At 32.7% G+C, this 16,898-nt stretch overlaps 5 protein-coding genes across 5 annotated transcripts; 2 read left to right on the top strand and 3 right to left on the bottom strand.

The window, feature by feature from the left end:
* Window positions 1-394: 394 nt before the first annotated feature.
* MONOS_41 (putative leucine-rich repeat-containing protein) lies at window positions 395-1,823 on the bottom strand. Its single transcript, XM_067874144.1, has 3 exons — window positions 1,500-1,823; window positions 1,293-1,393; window positions 395-1,175 (listed from the first exon to the last, which is right to left on the bottom strand). Exons 1-3 carry the CDS (start codon window positions 1,776-1,778, stop codon window positions 812-814), a joined length of 744 nt encoding a protein of 247 aa, XP_067733485.1. The 5' UTR covers window positions 1,779-1,823; the 3' UTR covers window positions 395-811.
* A 2,167-nt stretch (window positions 1,824-3,990) lies between these two features.
* MONOS_16763 (Rab2c) lies at window positions 3,991-4,841 on the top strand (the record flags this gene model as incomplete). The annotated part of the gene is made up of 4 exons (XM_067869635.1): window positions 3,991-4,018; window positions 4,085-4,471; window positions 4,525-4,637; window positions 4,716-4,841. 4 exons carry the CDS (start codon window positions 3,991-3,993, stop codon window positions 4,839-4,841), a joined length of 654 nt encoding a protein of 217 aa, XP_067733484.1.
* Window positions 4,842-4,962: 121 nt separating this feature from the next.
* MONOS_40 (uncharacterized protein) lies at window positions 4,963-8,424 on the top strand. Its single transcript, XM_067874037.1, has 3 exons — window positions 4,963-5,030; window positions 5,092-5,180; window positions 5,238-8,424. The coding sequence occupies exons 1-3, from the start codon at window positions 5,026-5,028 to the stop codon at window positions 8,135-8,137; spliced, it is 2,994 nt and encodes a 997-aa protein (XP_067733483.1). The 5' UTR covers window positions 4,963-5,025; the 3' UTR covers window positions 8,138-8,424.
* Window positions 8,425-8,600: 176 nt separating this feature from the next.
* On the bottom strand, window positions 8,601-12,410 carry MONOS_39 (Rabex5/ GTPase activating Vps9 domain-containing protein 1 A; the record flags this gene model as incomplete). Its single annotated transcript, XM_067873927.1, has 1 exon — window positions 8,601-12,410. One exon carries the CDS (start codon window positions 12,408-12,410, stop codon window positions 8,601-8,603), a length of 3,810 nt encoding a protein of 1,269 aa, XP_067733482.1.
* A 3,370-nt stretch (window positions 12,411-15,780) lies between these two features.
* On the bottom strand, window positions 15,781-16,847 carry MONOS_38 (uncharacterized protein; the record flags this gene model as incomplete). The annotated part of the gene is made up of 2 exons (XM_067873821.1): window positions 15,781-16,661; window positions 16,754-16,847. The coding sequence occupies 2 exons, from the start codon at window positions 16,845-16,847 to the stop codon at window positions 15,781-15,783; spliced, it is 975 nt and encodes a 324-aa protein (XP_067733481.1).
* Between the last annotated feature and the right edge of the window lie 51 nt (window positions 16,848-16,898).

Here is a 16,898-nt window from a genome sequence, read left to right as displayed (position 1 = left end):
TCAAAACAAACATTTGTGTTTGATGTAACATGAGTAACATATGGAAGCTGTGTTAATGCAATGTCCTGTAGTTTTTGTTCCGATTCTATCAATTTATCAACCGTATTAACTACATTCCATTGAGAAACAGCCATTAGATCAAATAAAAGCAGATCTTATCCATATTTCGGAACAATTAGATTTTTTTTGGATATCCAGATATATCTTTTTTGTTTGTGATAACGTTTAACAGGAATGTTTTTTGATAATCTAATTTCATATGAAAACATTTTTCACTGCATGTGAATCCATCTCCTGTCAATAAGTCATTGAATAAAATGTGTTCAATTATCTTCTCTTTTTTTTAACAAAAAATAGACCTTCATAAAATTTTTTCAAACAATAAATGCGTGAATCTCTCGATTAGATTTTTTCGGTTACGCCACATAGCAAAGAAGTGGAAATGACGAATGGAAAAAAATATAATAAATAAAGATAACAAAAAACACTAGAAAAATTAATTCAAAACAACTCGCACATCAATGACAACAAACAACGCTGCATCAAATGTTGTGAGGAAGGAAGAAATGAAATTCAAAACTTTAGCTTTTCCATAAACATTGATCTCTACTATGTTCTTTGAAATGGTTTTCAATGTCTTCTTTTATAATAATCTTGAAAAAAATTAAAATTCGTTGTAATTGTGAAAAAAAGAAGTCCAAGCAGTAAAGAAGAGATACGGAAAATTCGCTCTTAAAGTAAATATTCGTCTTTCCTTTCTTCAAAATCCTCATTATCATTATTTGTATCTTTCAACGTATTTTCAAAACATTTACCTAGAACCTCCTCGTGAAGGTAGTTTATCCCACTCCTTATCAACTGCTGATGTTGGAGGCATAAAGGCACCTCCACTACCGCTTACAAGTGTACCACTTGCATATCCAGGGGACGCGGATGAAGCATAGCCAGATGGAACTGCTGAAGAATAATATTCTGGTGGAGGTGAAGATGAAAGAGCCTGGGATGCTGGAGTTGCTGATGAAGTTGCAGAGGGTTGCGGTGCTCCAACATTGGACACTGTTTGATATGTCATTGGATGGTATCCATAAAGACCTAAAGCCTGAAGTCTCTCTTCATCGCTAACTGGTGTAGTGTCTAAAATTGAAAGCGTTGGTAATCTTGAGATCACATAATAGCTAAAAGCAGTTGATAAATGAATTTATATTCAGATATATTTGTGAATTCGGAATAAATAAAAATTTTAATTTTAAACGTTCAATGAAAATGAATTTTAACAATTTATAAAAACAAACCGGTAATCTTGGTATTCCTGTGGTGAGCGATGAAAAAAATAATTTGGGCATGCCTCATTAGAAAGCATACTCAAAAATCTCAGACTTGGCATATTCGTCCGCTTAAAAGTGCAAGACAAGAAAATATCAAAATAAACATAGCATCAAAGCATTGAATGTGTTCATTAAAGTAATAAATAAAAAAGCTTTTGACAAAAAATTACATACCACTTTTTCAATAAAAAGTGAAAGATTAGCGATTTTGTTCTTGTTAACAGAAAGTGTATGAAGTTTAGGAAGGTAAGGAAAGCTGACATATGATGTGAGAATATTTCCATCAAGCACAAGAGATTCAAGTTTTTCAAATCCTGCAATTGGGCCAAGGCTTTTATCTGTAAGTTTGTTATATGACAAATCCAAATGCACCAATTTTGAGCCGTAAGTTTGGAGCAACGAAGGATTAATAGAATCGATATCTTTATAAGCAAGTGTTAGATAATTGTCCATGACGTGATAAAATTAAAGAAAGAAGATAGTATGGTAGATCGGACTGCCATTATAAGATGTTTTCAGATAGATAATTCTATACTGATAATTTAATATTCTTAATCTCTTTTCAAATTATGCATATTATTGAGTGAATTTATTTTTTGTCAATATTAAAATTCTATTTAGTTCTTCTTGACGAATGTTTTTTTTTTTTATATATAATGATAAATGAAATAAAAAAAAAAACAGAAATAAAAATACAATTTTTTTATTTTTTGAAATGAAAATTCAAAAAGAATAATGAAAATGAATGAAAAATCATAATTCAAAATGAAGAAAATTTTTTCTTGTTATTTATATTTTTGTTTCTTTTTCTTTTTTTGATGAAGTCGAAAATTGAATATGCAGAAAAAATAAAGAATAGTGATGTGTTTTCTTTGTTCTAAAATTTAACAATGAGAAACAAAATTTACACGGAAGAAACTATATTATTTGTTTTTAAAAACTTTTGAATAGGAAATTTTGATATTTTCGAATTTTTTTCTTTTTTTGTTTTGCAAAAATGTTCTGGACTTATTTCATGTGAGAAAAATTAATAATCACCAAAAAAATCGTTTTCATTTTCATTTTCGTACAAATTTATAATATGTGGGGGAAAATTCGGACTTTCAAGCTTTTTAAGCACAAAGCATGAAAAAATTGTTTCCTCATAACTTTTGATCGCTTTCTCAGACTTCAAAATAATTTTGATTTTCATATCCTGAAATAAGCATAGTTGAAATTGAAACATAAAATTTTTAATCATTTCACGAATGTCAAAAAATGGACCCGTTTTTATTGTGTTTTATGACCTCAAATGGGTAATTCTTTTTGAAAAGTCGCAAATGTTTAATTTTCATTTAAATCAAAAATTTCATATTTTGCTCAAATATATGTTTTCACTCACGAATCTTCTTAAGAATCTTTGAAATAACATTATCCAGAAATAGATTCCATTTTAGTGAAGTTTTGTGAATGTTAACATAAATTTGAGCAATACATGAAAATTATGATTAATTTGGAAACTCAACATTTGCGACTTTTCAAAAATAATTATCCATTTTTAAAATTTGGGTGATAATTTTTGAAATCATATTTTTTCTTTCAAAAATTTCGGTGCAAAAATATTTCTTGAAAATCAATAAAAAAAATTGAAAAGTGAAAAGGCTTATTGAATGTGTTTTTATCTTTGATTCTAATCAACCATTTGTTTTGAACAACAATTATCATGCTTTTTCTCTTTTGAATTAAAATTTTCTTTCAAAACCTAACAATCTTTGAAAAATCAACAACGCGAAAAAAGATATGATTTCAAAAATTACCACCCATTTATATTTCTGTTAACCCTAACCATCAAATCATTTCACAAAACCCAAATCCAACGTTTTGGTTTTTTTGATCATGCTTTATTTGTTTAAACCCTAAAATCTTATAAATTTCTTCACACCAAACTCAAAAGATATTTTGATTCAGTGAACAGATCACATGAAACCGTGATCTATTGCATTTGCCAACTCAAATAAAATTTTCAATTACAGTTTGTGCAAAAAATACCGGACATCGCAAAAAATACCGGATTAGATCGATTTCACAATAACTGCTAAGGAATAATTCTGATAATTTTTCTCAAAATATATCTCTTCAATACAAACTCAATTGATAAACGATACTTTCAAAACAGCTTCATTTGTGCTCAGAAAAGAATAATTTTTGAAATTTCTGAGAAACTCAAAATCCTATTTCTCCGAGATTTCGATATATCTTTTTTCTGAGCTCAAACGAAGCTGTCCTGAAAGTCTTGTATGTCACACGAGTTTGTATTGATGAGATGTATTTTGAGGGAAATTTAACAGAATTTTTCTTCTTGCTGTTATTGAGATATCGATCTTGTCCGGTATTTTTTGCACAAACTGTAACATATTTTTCTTTTTGGGAAAAGTTTTAACATTGTTTTTTTTTTCATAATCAAAATATTTACAAAAATAACATTATTCTTTTAAAAAATTTCATGATCACACACAGAATATAACAATATTATACGTTGAAGACAATTACCAACTTTTATTGAAAAAATTAAAAGTTATTGGAAAAGTGATTATTTTATAAAGGTTCAGTAATGATCTATTTTTTTACTAATATGAGCTGTATTCCGTATTCATATTGAAAATTCGATCACCCAATTGCATTCCACATGGAATCGCCTATAATTTTTAAGTTCAGTTTTGAATTTAACATAATTCTTGTTTTGTTATTCAATTTCAAAAACATTCTATTACACATTTTAGTTACTTGTGGAGATGTTTCAGTTGGAAAATCGTGTTTGGTTCAGCAATATTTGGAAAATACATTTCGTCAATTTCATGACGTTACTCTTGGAGTTGAATTTGGAATGAAAACAATTGTAATGGACAAAAGGCCAATAAAACTTCATATTTGGGATACTGCAGGATTGGAAGTGTTTAGATCGGTGACCCGTCAGTACTATAGAAATGCTCAAGGGGCATTGCTTGTGTATGATGTAACGAGGCGTGAAACTTTTGAGCATCTTGATGAATGGGTTAAAGATATCAGGGAATATGCAGACCCTGAAATTGTGATAATGCTCGTAGCTAATAAATGCGATTTGTCAAAACGTGAAGTTAGAAAGGATGAAGGTGAATCATTTGCACAAGGTTTGAGCTCACTTACAAATGGCTCCTGAATGTATTTTTTGATATTTTTTTAGCTCATGGACTCCACTTTCACGAAACATCTGCAAAAACAGGAGCAAACGTTGAAAAATCATTTTTATCACTTATGAAGGCAATATCCGTAAAAAATGATGCAATGAGAAATACCGTTTGATGAGATATTTCAATTTGAACTGTTTTCAATATTTCTAATTGTTAACACGGAAATCTTTCATTTTATATTCAGACCGAAATGTCTATCGCTACAGTACCTATTGTCACACAATCAAATCGTTCGCTTCCAGTCATAAAGCCAACCAAAGCTGAAATTCTCAATACAGTGGACACTGATGATAAAAGCTGTTGTAGTTGAAAATGAAAAAGAACTTTTCAACTTATATTTTTGATTTTTTCAGTATTATTTTGTTACCAACATATTATATATTTATTTAATAATAAGTCACTTTTCAACACTTCACTCACTTCATTCACCCTTTATTTTTCTTTTATCGTTTAAATAATTTCTTTTTGCACTCGATACTGCGCCAGGCAACAACATGTCGTTTGAATAAAAATTTCAATGCAAATGATAAAATATTTTTGGTACAATAATTCAATTTTAGGAAGACTGTGTATCGAGGACGAGTTGACACATCGGCTCCAAGTCCATTTTATGTTCCTAATTCTCCAAAGAAAACTCCAAAATCTTCTCGTTTGTTAATAGCCTTTTGATTTTTTAAATGAATTATTATATATCATTTTTCAAAAGGACTTCTCTCAAAAACTCTTGATTGGATTGATCACGATCTTGATGCAAGGTCTTTCATGGAGCCATTTGAAAAGGAAAAAAAGCAAAATATAGAACCACCTCCCCCATTTTCTCCGTTTCTTCCTCGATCCACTTCTAAGAAAAAAACCGCATCATCGCCAAAAAGAAAGATGAAAAAAACAAAGAGATTTGCAACATCTTCAAACCATAAAATAAGAATTGAAGAGGAATATCTTCCTCAAAACACATCATATTTCCACACCCTTTCCACTCCGAAATCGGACTCATTCTTTTTAAAAAGTCCTTATCAAACAAGAGTGGAGACCATGGAAAACACATTACCTGATTCTGGCCTTCCTGCCGTTTCTCCAGCAATAACAAATCCAATTTCAACTAGATCGCCAGGGCGATTCCCTTCCATGGCAGCGACGACATCTTCTACTTCTTTTAACTATTCAACTCCTTCAAATTTCAAGACATATGCAAAAAGAACTGTTCCTTCGATGTATGAAACCGATTTTTCCAAGCCAATTCTCCCCAAGGATGTGACACTAAATCCATTTTCGTTCACATCCAAACCGTTAACATCACCGCTGCCAGATTCTAACGTAATGCTTCCAGAGAATCTATCAAACATTTCATATGAACAAACATGCAGTACACCATTTAGAGAACATCAACAAAAAGTTCGTGTTGAAACTCCAAGAGCTGTTACTCCCCCGCCTTCTCCTTTGGTGCAAACATTTTATTCACCCAAGCATTTTCATTTGACATATACACCATCTCGCCACGAGCAAAGAAGCAATAAATCAGAGCAAAATATTGATGATAAAGAAATAAGAGAAAGTGATCAAGCATTATCACCAAGACAGGTGCAAGATGGTATTCAAGCAAAATTACAGCCTCTAAAGCATACATTAATTGAACGTAAAACATTCGCAACACCTCAACGCGAAGAAGAAAAATCTCAGAGGAGTATATACGCGGCAACTTCAAAAGAAGGGAATTCACGCTTTTCTGAAGATGAAGTCTCGCAATCTTCTTATTCTTCACCTGATTCTGAGCGAAACTCAACTCATATGCATCAAACTCATCATCGCCACTATCAACAGCCTTCAAACAACAGTCGCACCAGACACAACAGTCACCATGAAACTTTTTCTCGTTCAAATGGAAGCAAGCCATATGGCCGCACACATCATCACCATCAGCAGAGAATTGACACAGACGAAAATTCAACTTATCGACGTGAACATCATCATCACCATCACCATGATTCCACATCACACAATTACTCTCCTTATTCTACTCACAAGAATTCACCACGAGCTCAGAATGTTAGCCCGAATAGAATCAAGAGAAATGAACGCATTTATAAAGATCAGTATGGTGATAGCTTTCACGAACAATCATCTGAAATGGAAAGAGAAAGAGAAAGGGATAGAGATAGAAAAAGGGAACGGGAACGGGAACGGGAAAGGGAAAGGGAAAGGGAAAGGGAAAGGGAAAGAGAAAAGGAAAGAGATAGAGATAGAAAAAGGGAAAGGGAAAGGGAAAGAGAAAATGAGAGGCGGAGAGACAGAAAAAGAGAAAGCGATTATTATGAAGAAGAATCTTCTGAGCACAGCAATTCTGAGGAACTTTTGGACACTCTTCGTCAAACACGTCCTGTTACTGCTTCTGTAATTGAGCATCAATTGACATACTCCCAAGCAAAGAATAGAGAAAAACACAATGAACGACTCAACTATTCAAAAACATCAAGAGATGGAGAAATGAAGAGGAGTACAAGAAAAAGTTTAATAGAAGACGAATCACGTTATCAAGAAGGAGAAAGTGCGAGTCGAAAAGCTTCAAGATCTGATCAGAGAATGACTGGAACGAATCCTCGTCAGCATCACCATCATCATTCACATTCTCGTCCTCAAACCTCTTTTATTGGAAGTTCTCGTACGTCGCCTTTGCCTCCTCAGTCGCTTGCTGCTTCAGTCACATCGCATCATCCTCTTTTTTCTTCTCCGAAAACTGGACCAGTATCGTTTCCTTCTTCTCCTTCTCCTTCTTCAACTCCTTCTTCAAGTCCTTTCTTCAACGAATCAAAAAAAGCGCAACAAGCTTATTCTCCAAAGCAATCAAACATTTTACAATCACAGCCTAGCAACTATGAGAAAACAGTTTCATTTACACCTCAACAAAAGCTAAGCTCAACATATGCTTCATCTTCTTCATCTCCTTCAGTGATTGCACAATATTCTCCAAGAACTATTGCATCTTTTTCAAAACCTTTTTCTCATTCTCCTTCTTCTTCCTCACGTTCACGTGATATTTCTTCAGATATTGGCTCTCAACCATCAGTCTTTTCCACTTCTAATACTCATCCCTCATTTTCTTCATCCACTTCTCCAAATCCGGAAGAAGCTCACTCGACTTTTTCATCTCCATCAGCTGTTGCAGTTTTGAACCAACTTTTTGAGACCATTTTGCCTGAAAGCGGACATCGAAGTGCTAATTTCGACTCTTCTTCTAATTCAAAACATGTTGCAACTTCTCCTTCTCATGTTTCACAATCTTCTTCACCTTCATCGTCTTCCTCGTACTCTTATACATCTTCGCAGCATTCAACAACACCATCTAAACCAAAACTGAAATCAACTGCTTCGCTTCTTTCCTCTCTTTTCCCTTCAACTTTATCAGCTGAATCATCTTTCGCTTCCAACTCTCCTTATTCATCCAAACATTCATCTTTTTCACCACGTAATGATCATTCCACATCACTTGCTCTTGAATCAATACCAGTTGCTTCATCCCTTCTTTCACCACCAGCTCCACTGAATCACCTCCACACTTCTTATTTGTCGACTTCTGGATCTTCTCTTCTATCATCATCTGAAGAATTATGATTATTCAACACTAAAAAGCATGTTTTTCACTTCTTTTTTTAAGTAATTGCCTTTTTTGAATTTTTTATATGCACTATAACATGTAAATGATTTTCTTTTAGAGCTTTGAGCTTTTATACTTGATTGAAAGAAAACGTGATCTATCATTATTATAATATCCTCTTCACTTTTTATGAAGAAATATCATTTTTAACACCTGAAAAAGAAAACCTTATTCTGCTCTTTCTGTTTCAATATTTTTTGATTGAATTCATTAACAATCATTTCAAAATGAAGATTAAATAAGACGTTCAAACAATCCGACAATTTCTAATCAAAATAAAACACACATAAAAATGACAAAATTTTCAACTCTACAAAAGAAATTTGTGCTCGCAAACGCACATTAAAAAAAAAAATAAAAAAGAAAAGAAAATTGGAAGAAAAATGAAAAAGCGAAAAACCAAAACCTTATCTTCTAAATTCATTTTTTAATAATCATTTGATCATTAAATGGCTGTTCATCAGACTTATCTCCAGCATTTAATGCTTGCTCTGTAAGTTTGAAGGCATCGTTCCATGAAAGAGGAGGTAGAGGAGAAGTGGATAAGGGAGGCATAAATTGCGTTTGTTGCTCAGGAGTTTGACAAATTGACTGATATACTTCTCCATCTTCTGCATATGAGAGTTGAGTGGTGTTAGAAAGTGCCAATGAAGATGGAAACGGAGTGAAAGGCTTTGGTTCCTTCTGTTGCTGCTGAATACTTTCAACTTTTTCGATTTCTTTCTCTTGTTCTTTCTCATTCCGCTTCTCTTTCTCACTATCATTTTTGCTTCCGTTATCAAAAGACGACTGACTGGAACTCAGTTCAGGTTCTGTTTCTGGGGGTGCTTGCTGAGTTGATCTGCGAAAAATTGATGCTACAGCATCTGCTAAAGATGAAAAGAAAGTTCGGTTTGGGGATAAAACAGATGTATTTTGTTGAGTTTCAACTGATTCTTTCAGTTTTGCTATTTTTTGCTTGGGAGAACCAATTGATGTATTTGATGTTTCAAGTGAATCTGCTTTTTCTGTTCCGGACATATGCACTTGAGGAGAAAACATTTCGATATCTTTTAAAAACAATTCATTATCTTTCCTTTTTTTGTTGATTTCCTTTTTCTCTAATCTCTTTTTCTTTTCATTGTCAAGCATCATCCTTCTTGTTTCTTCGTCAGCTGTTGCAAGATCAATAATCACATTCCCTTCCAAAATAAACTGCGCTTCCTCTAAATGCTCTGTCACTTTTTCCTCGTCGACAGCACACAGCAAGATGCTGTTGATGTTTCTTACCATTCCCACAGCGCTTGAAAGATCCGCCAGCAAATGAACTCTTTTTGGGTCACTCATATAGTAAGAATTAGAGGAATATAAATATGTGTTGATAAATGAAAGTGTTGATACAAGACGACGCGGATTCGAACGGAGGAAAGCAAACAGCAGAAGAGGCAGGAACTCATCCATCTCTATAATGCGCTCACTCGGAGAGAGAACAATATTTTGAAGTGAAATTGAACGTGGAGAAGATAAACTTTGCACTCCTTGAAAAGCTGCTGGATCAGATGCTGACTCAATGGATTGTGAGGATGAAATATGAGAAATATCATCCATTGAATTTGAAGGAAACAAATCTCCAGCATCTGATTTTTGTTTAGCTTTGTCGTAAATTACATCTTTTTTCTCAGTCTCTTTTCTAATTTTTTTTCTCTTCTTCCATTTCTTTGCATTTGTAATCATTTCCTTCAGAAATGAAACTGCTTTATCCAAAATATCCAATTTTGCAGAAGGTGATTCTTGCTCATCCATCCTGTCAATGAAAACAAGTGCCTTCGTCCACAGATCTTCCCATCCATCTGCCTTGAAGATTCCCCCAGAAACAGAAACATCATTCGAGCGAAGAAAAGAGAGAGAGGAAAAAAGACGCGAAACAGAAGAATCAGCAGCTTGAAATAAAGTGGTGGTGAATATGCGAGAAGAGAATAGTCCAAACACAATTCGTTCCAGACAATCAGAAACTTTGAGGAGGATTGCTTCTTCATCAGCTTCTTCATCAGCTTCTTCATCTTCATCATCTTTTGCTTCAAGATGAGGATCTTTTTCGATAATCAGATTTTGTTCAAATTTGTCAGTACAAGTATTTTCATTTTCCTTTTGCTTATCAATTTCATTTGAGTTGTGCTTTGCATTTTCTTCTTCAAACGTTAAAGGACACGAAAATAAGCATTTGCTTTGCAACTGTGATGATAAGGATTGTGTTGAAGGTTTGTTTAATATGCTTTTGACCATTTGTTCCATAAGCTTGTAATCATCATCTTTTTCGATATGTTTCACACACTCTCTTTCTTGTTTCTCAAATTCTTGTTTGTCATTTTGATTCTTATCTTTCTCATCCTCTCCTTCTTTTGCATTTTCTTCAGTTTCGTCATCCTCTGATATTTTCTTTTCTTCTCTCATTCTTCTCTCTTTCCTTTTTCTTTGCATGTTCCTTTCCAGTTCTTTAGCAACCATCTGCACTGTCCAATCCATTAAGCCAAACATTGCCCAACGTATCTTCTTTGTTGATTCTGTCAGATAATATTGCCCACTGCTTGGATCGTAAAGTTGTGCTCTTGATTCCATGTCTCTTTTCTCTGCATTCTCAAAACACAAATTGTCTTCAGAAGAACAATACGCATTGCTTTTGAGTTCATGTTCATTAATTATTTCTGGAGACGCTTCGCAATTCAAAGGATCGGGAGAAAGACAAATTGGCGAAGGAACCTGCTTTGGAATTCTATTATTTTGGGAAAGCGAATGTGATATTGAAAGAAATGCAATCACTCTGTCATTATTTTCACTTATGATGTTTGCAGAGGCTGTTCGAGATGAAGGAATGGTTCTAAGAACAAGAGAAAGAGCAGCAAGAGAACTGTGAGTGTGAAAGCAAAGATTGGCAAATGATGAAGAAGAGCAATGAGATAAAGAAGCAATTGTCGCAAGCTCCTTCCAGATTGCTGAAGTGAAAGGATAAAATGCAAATGTGTGGGAAAGAAGAGAAGAATTATAAAAATGATGTGACGCACTCCTATTTTGAAATGATGATGCACTTGAGATTGATTGAAGTGAGGATGAAGTGTCTAAAGGTGCAGTCGTTTGGATGAATGATTGCTTTTTTCGTTTTTGTGCAGAATATATTGATTCACTAAAAAGTATTCCTGCTGAAGAGTTGAAGAAAATGTGTTTCAAACCAACAGTTTTTTTATGAGTAATTGATTCTGATGTTGAAGACTTTTGAGACAAAGAAAAACACGAAGAAGAAGATAATTTCATACAAATAGATGAATCTAAAGCTGAGAATCGAGGAAGATGTTTTTGCATATCAGGAAAAAATGATTCTTGGTCTTTGCTAATAGGAAGGGAAGAATCCGAATATGCATGATCCATAATCTTCAATTTATCAAATTCTGATGAAATGCATTCATGTTCAGTTGTTTGTTCAAGTTTCATGTCATCTCTTTCACTTTTGTCTGCAAAATCAGTAAACGATGAAGATTTGCTTGTGAAGTCACTCAAAAAAGATAGTGAAGGAGATAATGCATTATGAAACAAAGACGATGATGATGACGATGACGAAGAAGAAGAAGGAGAATCAGATGGAAAATCGAAAAAAACAGAACTTTCTTCTTTTGTATTACACAAAGGATCATTCTCAATATTCACATTTGTCACTTCGCTTTCTTTTGTTTCTCCTCTTTCTTTTTGTATCGAGCGCACCACATTTGAATGCAAGCAAACCAAAAGTGAAGCCACGTGGAGCTGTTTTATGTTACTAAAAAGTGATTCTGTTCGACTTATCTCCTTTTGTAGAAGCTTTGGAATCTCTTTTTTGATCTTTTTTGATCTTTTTTGTTTCACTTCTGTTTTGTCTGTTTTTTTCTTGGCTGTATCACTTTTCAATATAGACCGCTTTTCCGTCTGTGATAAAACTTTTTCTTCTTGAGACCCCGAAGAAGATGGAACGCTGAAAAAATAAAGTGTTCCCAAAAATCTCAAAATCCAATTCAGTGCATCTATCTCATCTTGTGCTGCAACTTCATTCTTTCGTCTTTCAAAATGTTGATAAGGCAATTTTTCAATGCATCCACAAACACATCCCATCAACTGCACTTTGCTCGTTTCATTTGAGCCATTTGCGCAACACACTCGTTTTGAGTCATCATTAACAAAGTTGTCTAATTCACTGAAGCTGCTGCTTGTGTTTCTTGAATTTTCCATTTTGGTTTCTTTGAATGAAGCAAGACAAGGAGGCGATGGAAGAACATTCCTAACATCTTCCCATTTCCAATGAATCTCATTTACTTGTAAATATTTGCCATTTGCTTTGTACTCCTTTCTTTTCTCATCTTTTTCTATTTTCTCATCTGTATTTCTCTCTTTCTTTTTCCTTTTGGATTCTTCATCTTTTTCAACATCATGATTGCATTCTACTCCGAAGGATCCACCACAATTCGAATTTCTGTTTGCTTGTACAGCGCGTGTTGCTTCTAAAAGTGTATGCAAAGAAAGAGATGATACTTTTTCTGAATATGAAAGAAGCCGTATTATTGTATAAATTGGGATTTCTGCATTCTTCAATGAAACGTCAAGTTTTTGTTTTTTCGATTTTTTTGCTCTTTCCTCTGAGGTTGCACCCTCAAATTCGTTTTCGGCTTCATTTCCCTTCACGGTACTCAACACTTGAAAAGTATTAAGTTGAAATCCTTTGCACTTTCCATAACGTAAAATTTGACCCGTCAACGATGAAATTATCTGTTTTATGAAAATCGAAGAAAAAGAATTCATAGAAGCATCCAATGGACAGAAGGATATAATTGGAATATCGTTACAACTATCAAAGAATTGGTTAATCAGTTTTGTGGGCATCACTTTCTCAAATGGAGGAGAATAAAATGAGAATCTAATTCCTGATAAATCAACCAACGAATTCACATCACACAAAGAATGCGAATTATTGCTCGTTTTTGATACTTTGGATGATGCCGAAGAACAATATTGCGATCCAGAGCTTAACTGAAGCAAATAACCGAGCTCTCCAACAATTAAAGATGAATAAAAACGAAGATCATAACTTGAAAATAACTTTGATGGTATTACCTGAACAATATGGTTTAATGATTTCCCTTCTTTGAATGGAATGCGCACTAATGGAAGCTCAGTAAAAATAATGTTTAATAGTCGTTGATTTTGAGGCGCATTTTGAACTTTTTGCTCTGCCAAAATATTATCATTTTTTTGGAATAAAGATAATAAGCCTCTTCCAACCAAAGTGATACAGAAAGCCTCTGATTCATGTGTAACATTTTTGGATCCTCTATATTTGGACCGCAACGAAGGAGACGCCAAAATCTTTATTTGCTTGGTTGTATCCGAAATATAAAGCGGATCACAATCAAAAATAAAACGCACTTCCTCTTGCGTGGAATTCAAATTATTTCCACAATGTCCAGGCTTATCTGAAAGTGTAATATGAAAGCGCGAACAAGTCACAATTTGACCTCCCATTGTCGAATATATGTTCTTTGAATCACAGATGGGAATTCCAATGTGCATTTTGAAAAAATTCTCATCAAAATAACAATAACGCAAAGAAGTTGCAAGTGGAACAAAAATAACGCTTTCTGGAGGTAGAGCATTCAGATGAGATGAAAGGGATTTGCTTGTTAGTATGTCTAAAATAAATGGATTATTCAATATTTCTTGTTCTAAAAATGAAGCGCTCATTATGTGAAATAATGTTTAATGAGAACGGAAGCCAACTCAACGTAATAAATGCAAAATCACGATTTTAATAATCTTTGTCGTTTTCAATATATTTATTACGGGCATTTGTGAAATCTTCGATGAGAAAGATAATTATTATTGATTTATTGTTTGCTTTATTCTAATTCAAACGATATAAAATATTTTAAATCGATAGATTACATGGAAATATTTCACATTTTCTCTCCAATTATTTCATTCATATTTCTCAATATTTAAGAAATATTTTCGATGTTTCAATAAGTTAATAATTATTTTAATACAAAACAGAAAAAAGAATCCCACTTTAACTCAATTTTCATTTTATTTTAAATACAAAAAGCTTTGAAAATGCTCACTTTGGCAAAAAATGGAAGATACTTTGAGCAAATTGATCATTTGAAAAATGTGGTTAACCAAAGCACAAACAAAATCAAAGCCATTTGGTAATAAATATAAAAGTTTTATTCAAAATTAAGAAAACAATAAAATAAAACCACAATAAATTGAAGAAGAAAAATTTAAAAAAATTACTTTCATTCAAAGGGACATCGGGGATAAAACTGAAAACAAGCACGAAACATCAAAACAATCCACTTTAACAAAAAAATTAAACAAAATAACATTACAGCAGCATTTCCCAGTATCTTGGATATGTAAGAAAAGAAAAGAGCAAGAGCAAAATACTAACGAAAAAAAGAAGTTTGAAAAGCAACTTAAATCACATTTATCTGTAATTTGGCAAAGGCAAGCAATGACGATAATTGAAAAAAGCCGTAAATAACAAATAAGTGCAATCAAAAATTCCTGGAAAATAATAATAAATAAAAAGCATAAAAATATTTGTTCCTGGTAAATAAGCCGAAAACCTATAAAAAAAAGAATAAGAAAAATAAAAATAACAATGATTCAACACGATATAACAATTAACTGCACTTAAACAACAAAAAGATAAACTTCTCATCATTACAATGAATGACTTTTTATATTAATTATTTTCGGATTAATAAATAGTACTTAGAGCTTTTTCACGAACTTTGAAAAACGGAAATCCTACTTTTGGCAATGAAATATAAACATAAAAATAAAATATCAAGAAATACGCAAGGAGAAAATTAGATAAAAAACAAGGAAAAAAATAAAAAGATAAAGAGATAATCAGAGAAAGGGGAAAAAAAAAAAATCGAAAAAATAAAATATTAATAAAAGAGGCAAAAATAACTCCGTTTTCTCAAGGCAACCAATAACGAAATTCATTTAGTTCAATAAAACATTAAATAATTGAGCAAGTAATTTTTACAATAAAAAAATATAACAACAGCATTAAAAACAATACCTATAACAACAAAAACCAAAACATTTAGATTTGTCAAAAAAAATTAAATCACGCAAATATATAGAAAAAAAAATATAGAAAAGAAAAGCAAAAAAGAGTAGTAAGAATAAGTATATAACAAATGGAATAAGAGTTAAAAAAGAAATGGCATATCTGAGTAAGAAAACGAACGACGAAATTCAAAAGTACAAAGAATGAACATAAAAGAAACTTAGTCAAAGAATATTGTGAAAGAAAAGACCGTCAAAGGAACTATATAAAAAAATGCAAAAGAAAAACAATTATAACGCAAACGAAATAAAAATATACAAGCAATCAAAGAGTGCAAGAATAATATCAAATAATATTGCCAACCGCAACAGAAGTTAAAAAAATAATAGGATAGGAGCCTTCACAATAATTAACAGTAGAAGCATTAAACAATTTTAATTTTAAGAATATAAAGTAACATTTCATGTGAAGGATAATTATATAACAACAATAAAATTAGAAAGTTTAATGATGCCACTATCATAACCCTAATTCAGCTGAGTAATTTGCAAAAAAAGTCAAAAACAAATCGAATCTGTCTTCTTTTTCATCTTGTTCATCGTTCACAAAATATGGAATGCAACTTTGATATTCCATTGACGGAGAAGTAGATTTTTCTATGGAAAAAGACGACATACTTTCTTCATCAGGATCACTTGCAACTGCGTAACTTTGTGTTTGGGCAGCAACTTTAAACAAATGCTTAGCCGTCCATGTAATATCAACTTTGTAGTCAATGGCTTGAAGAAATACAAGTTCGGACTGATTTAAGTATCTCAGCGGTATATTAAACATTTTGCTCCAAGTTGAATTTCTATGAAACCGATCACTGCCAAATTTATTGTTTAGAATAATTGCAACCACAACAATCATTGTTGCATTATCCAAAGTGAAAGAAAATCTACGCTTTTGAACTTGCACCATCAATTTATCAAGAAGGCAAAGAATCATTACAAGATCAGTTTCAGATAGCTTTATTGCTTTGTTAGCAGTTTCAAGAATAATCTCAATAACTGAACGAAGACTATGAAAAAACGGTCTATTCACGCAAAGTGCTGGAGTCTCGGATGGATAGCATTGATTAGGCAAAGCCATGTCACTTTGTGGTCTTCCTAGAAAAGGCAAATAAAGAGCTCTGTTAATTTCACATGTCAGATGAATATCAGCGACCGCTTGATATTTGGCATGGCCTATGTATTGAATCATGGATGCGGATATATAAGCAGCCATCACAGGAAGAAGCCTTGGATTACAAGGGAGATCATGAAAAATTGGATCAAATGCCACATATGATTTCAGTAAGGGGTTTATTTCACTTTGAACTGTTTGGGAAGCTGATACTTCAGTTTCTTTGTAGCTATCTTCAATGTTTTGATAAGAAAAAGGATTTAAAGAATAACCATGTGCTGAAACAATGGTAAAACCATGATCGAAAAAATGAAAAATGACATACATGGTAAATAAGGGATCTTTATTTCTGGACACTTGAGGGCATCAAATTTTTGTTGTTCTGAGCAAACTGTCAATGCTTCTACTTCACTTTCCATTTTAACAATCGCTGTTATAATTGAATAATTCTGAAGATTTTTCTATACAGT

The sequence above is a fragment of the Monocercomonoides exilis genome (assembly GCF_001643675.1).
Source record: "Monocercomonoides exilis strain PA203 chromosome Unknown scaffold7-2047599, whole genome shotgun sequence".
NCBI lineage: Eukaryota > Preaxostyla > Oxymonadida > Polymastigidae > Monocercomonoides > Monocercomonoides exilis.
Note: the sequence above shows the minus strand (reverse complement) of the source record. Positions and strands in the feature narration are given on the sequence as shown.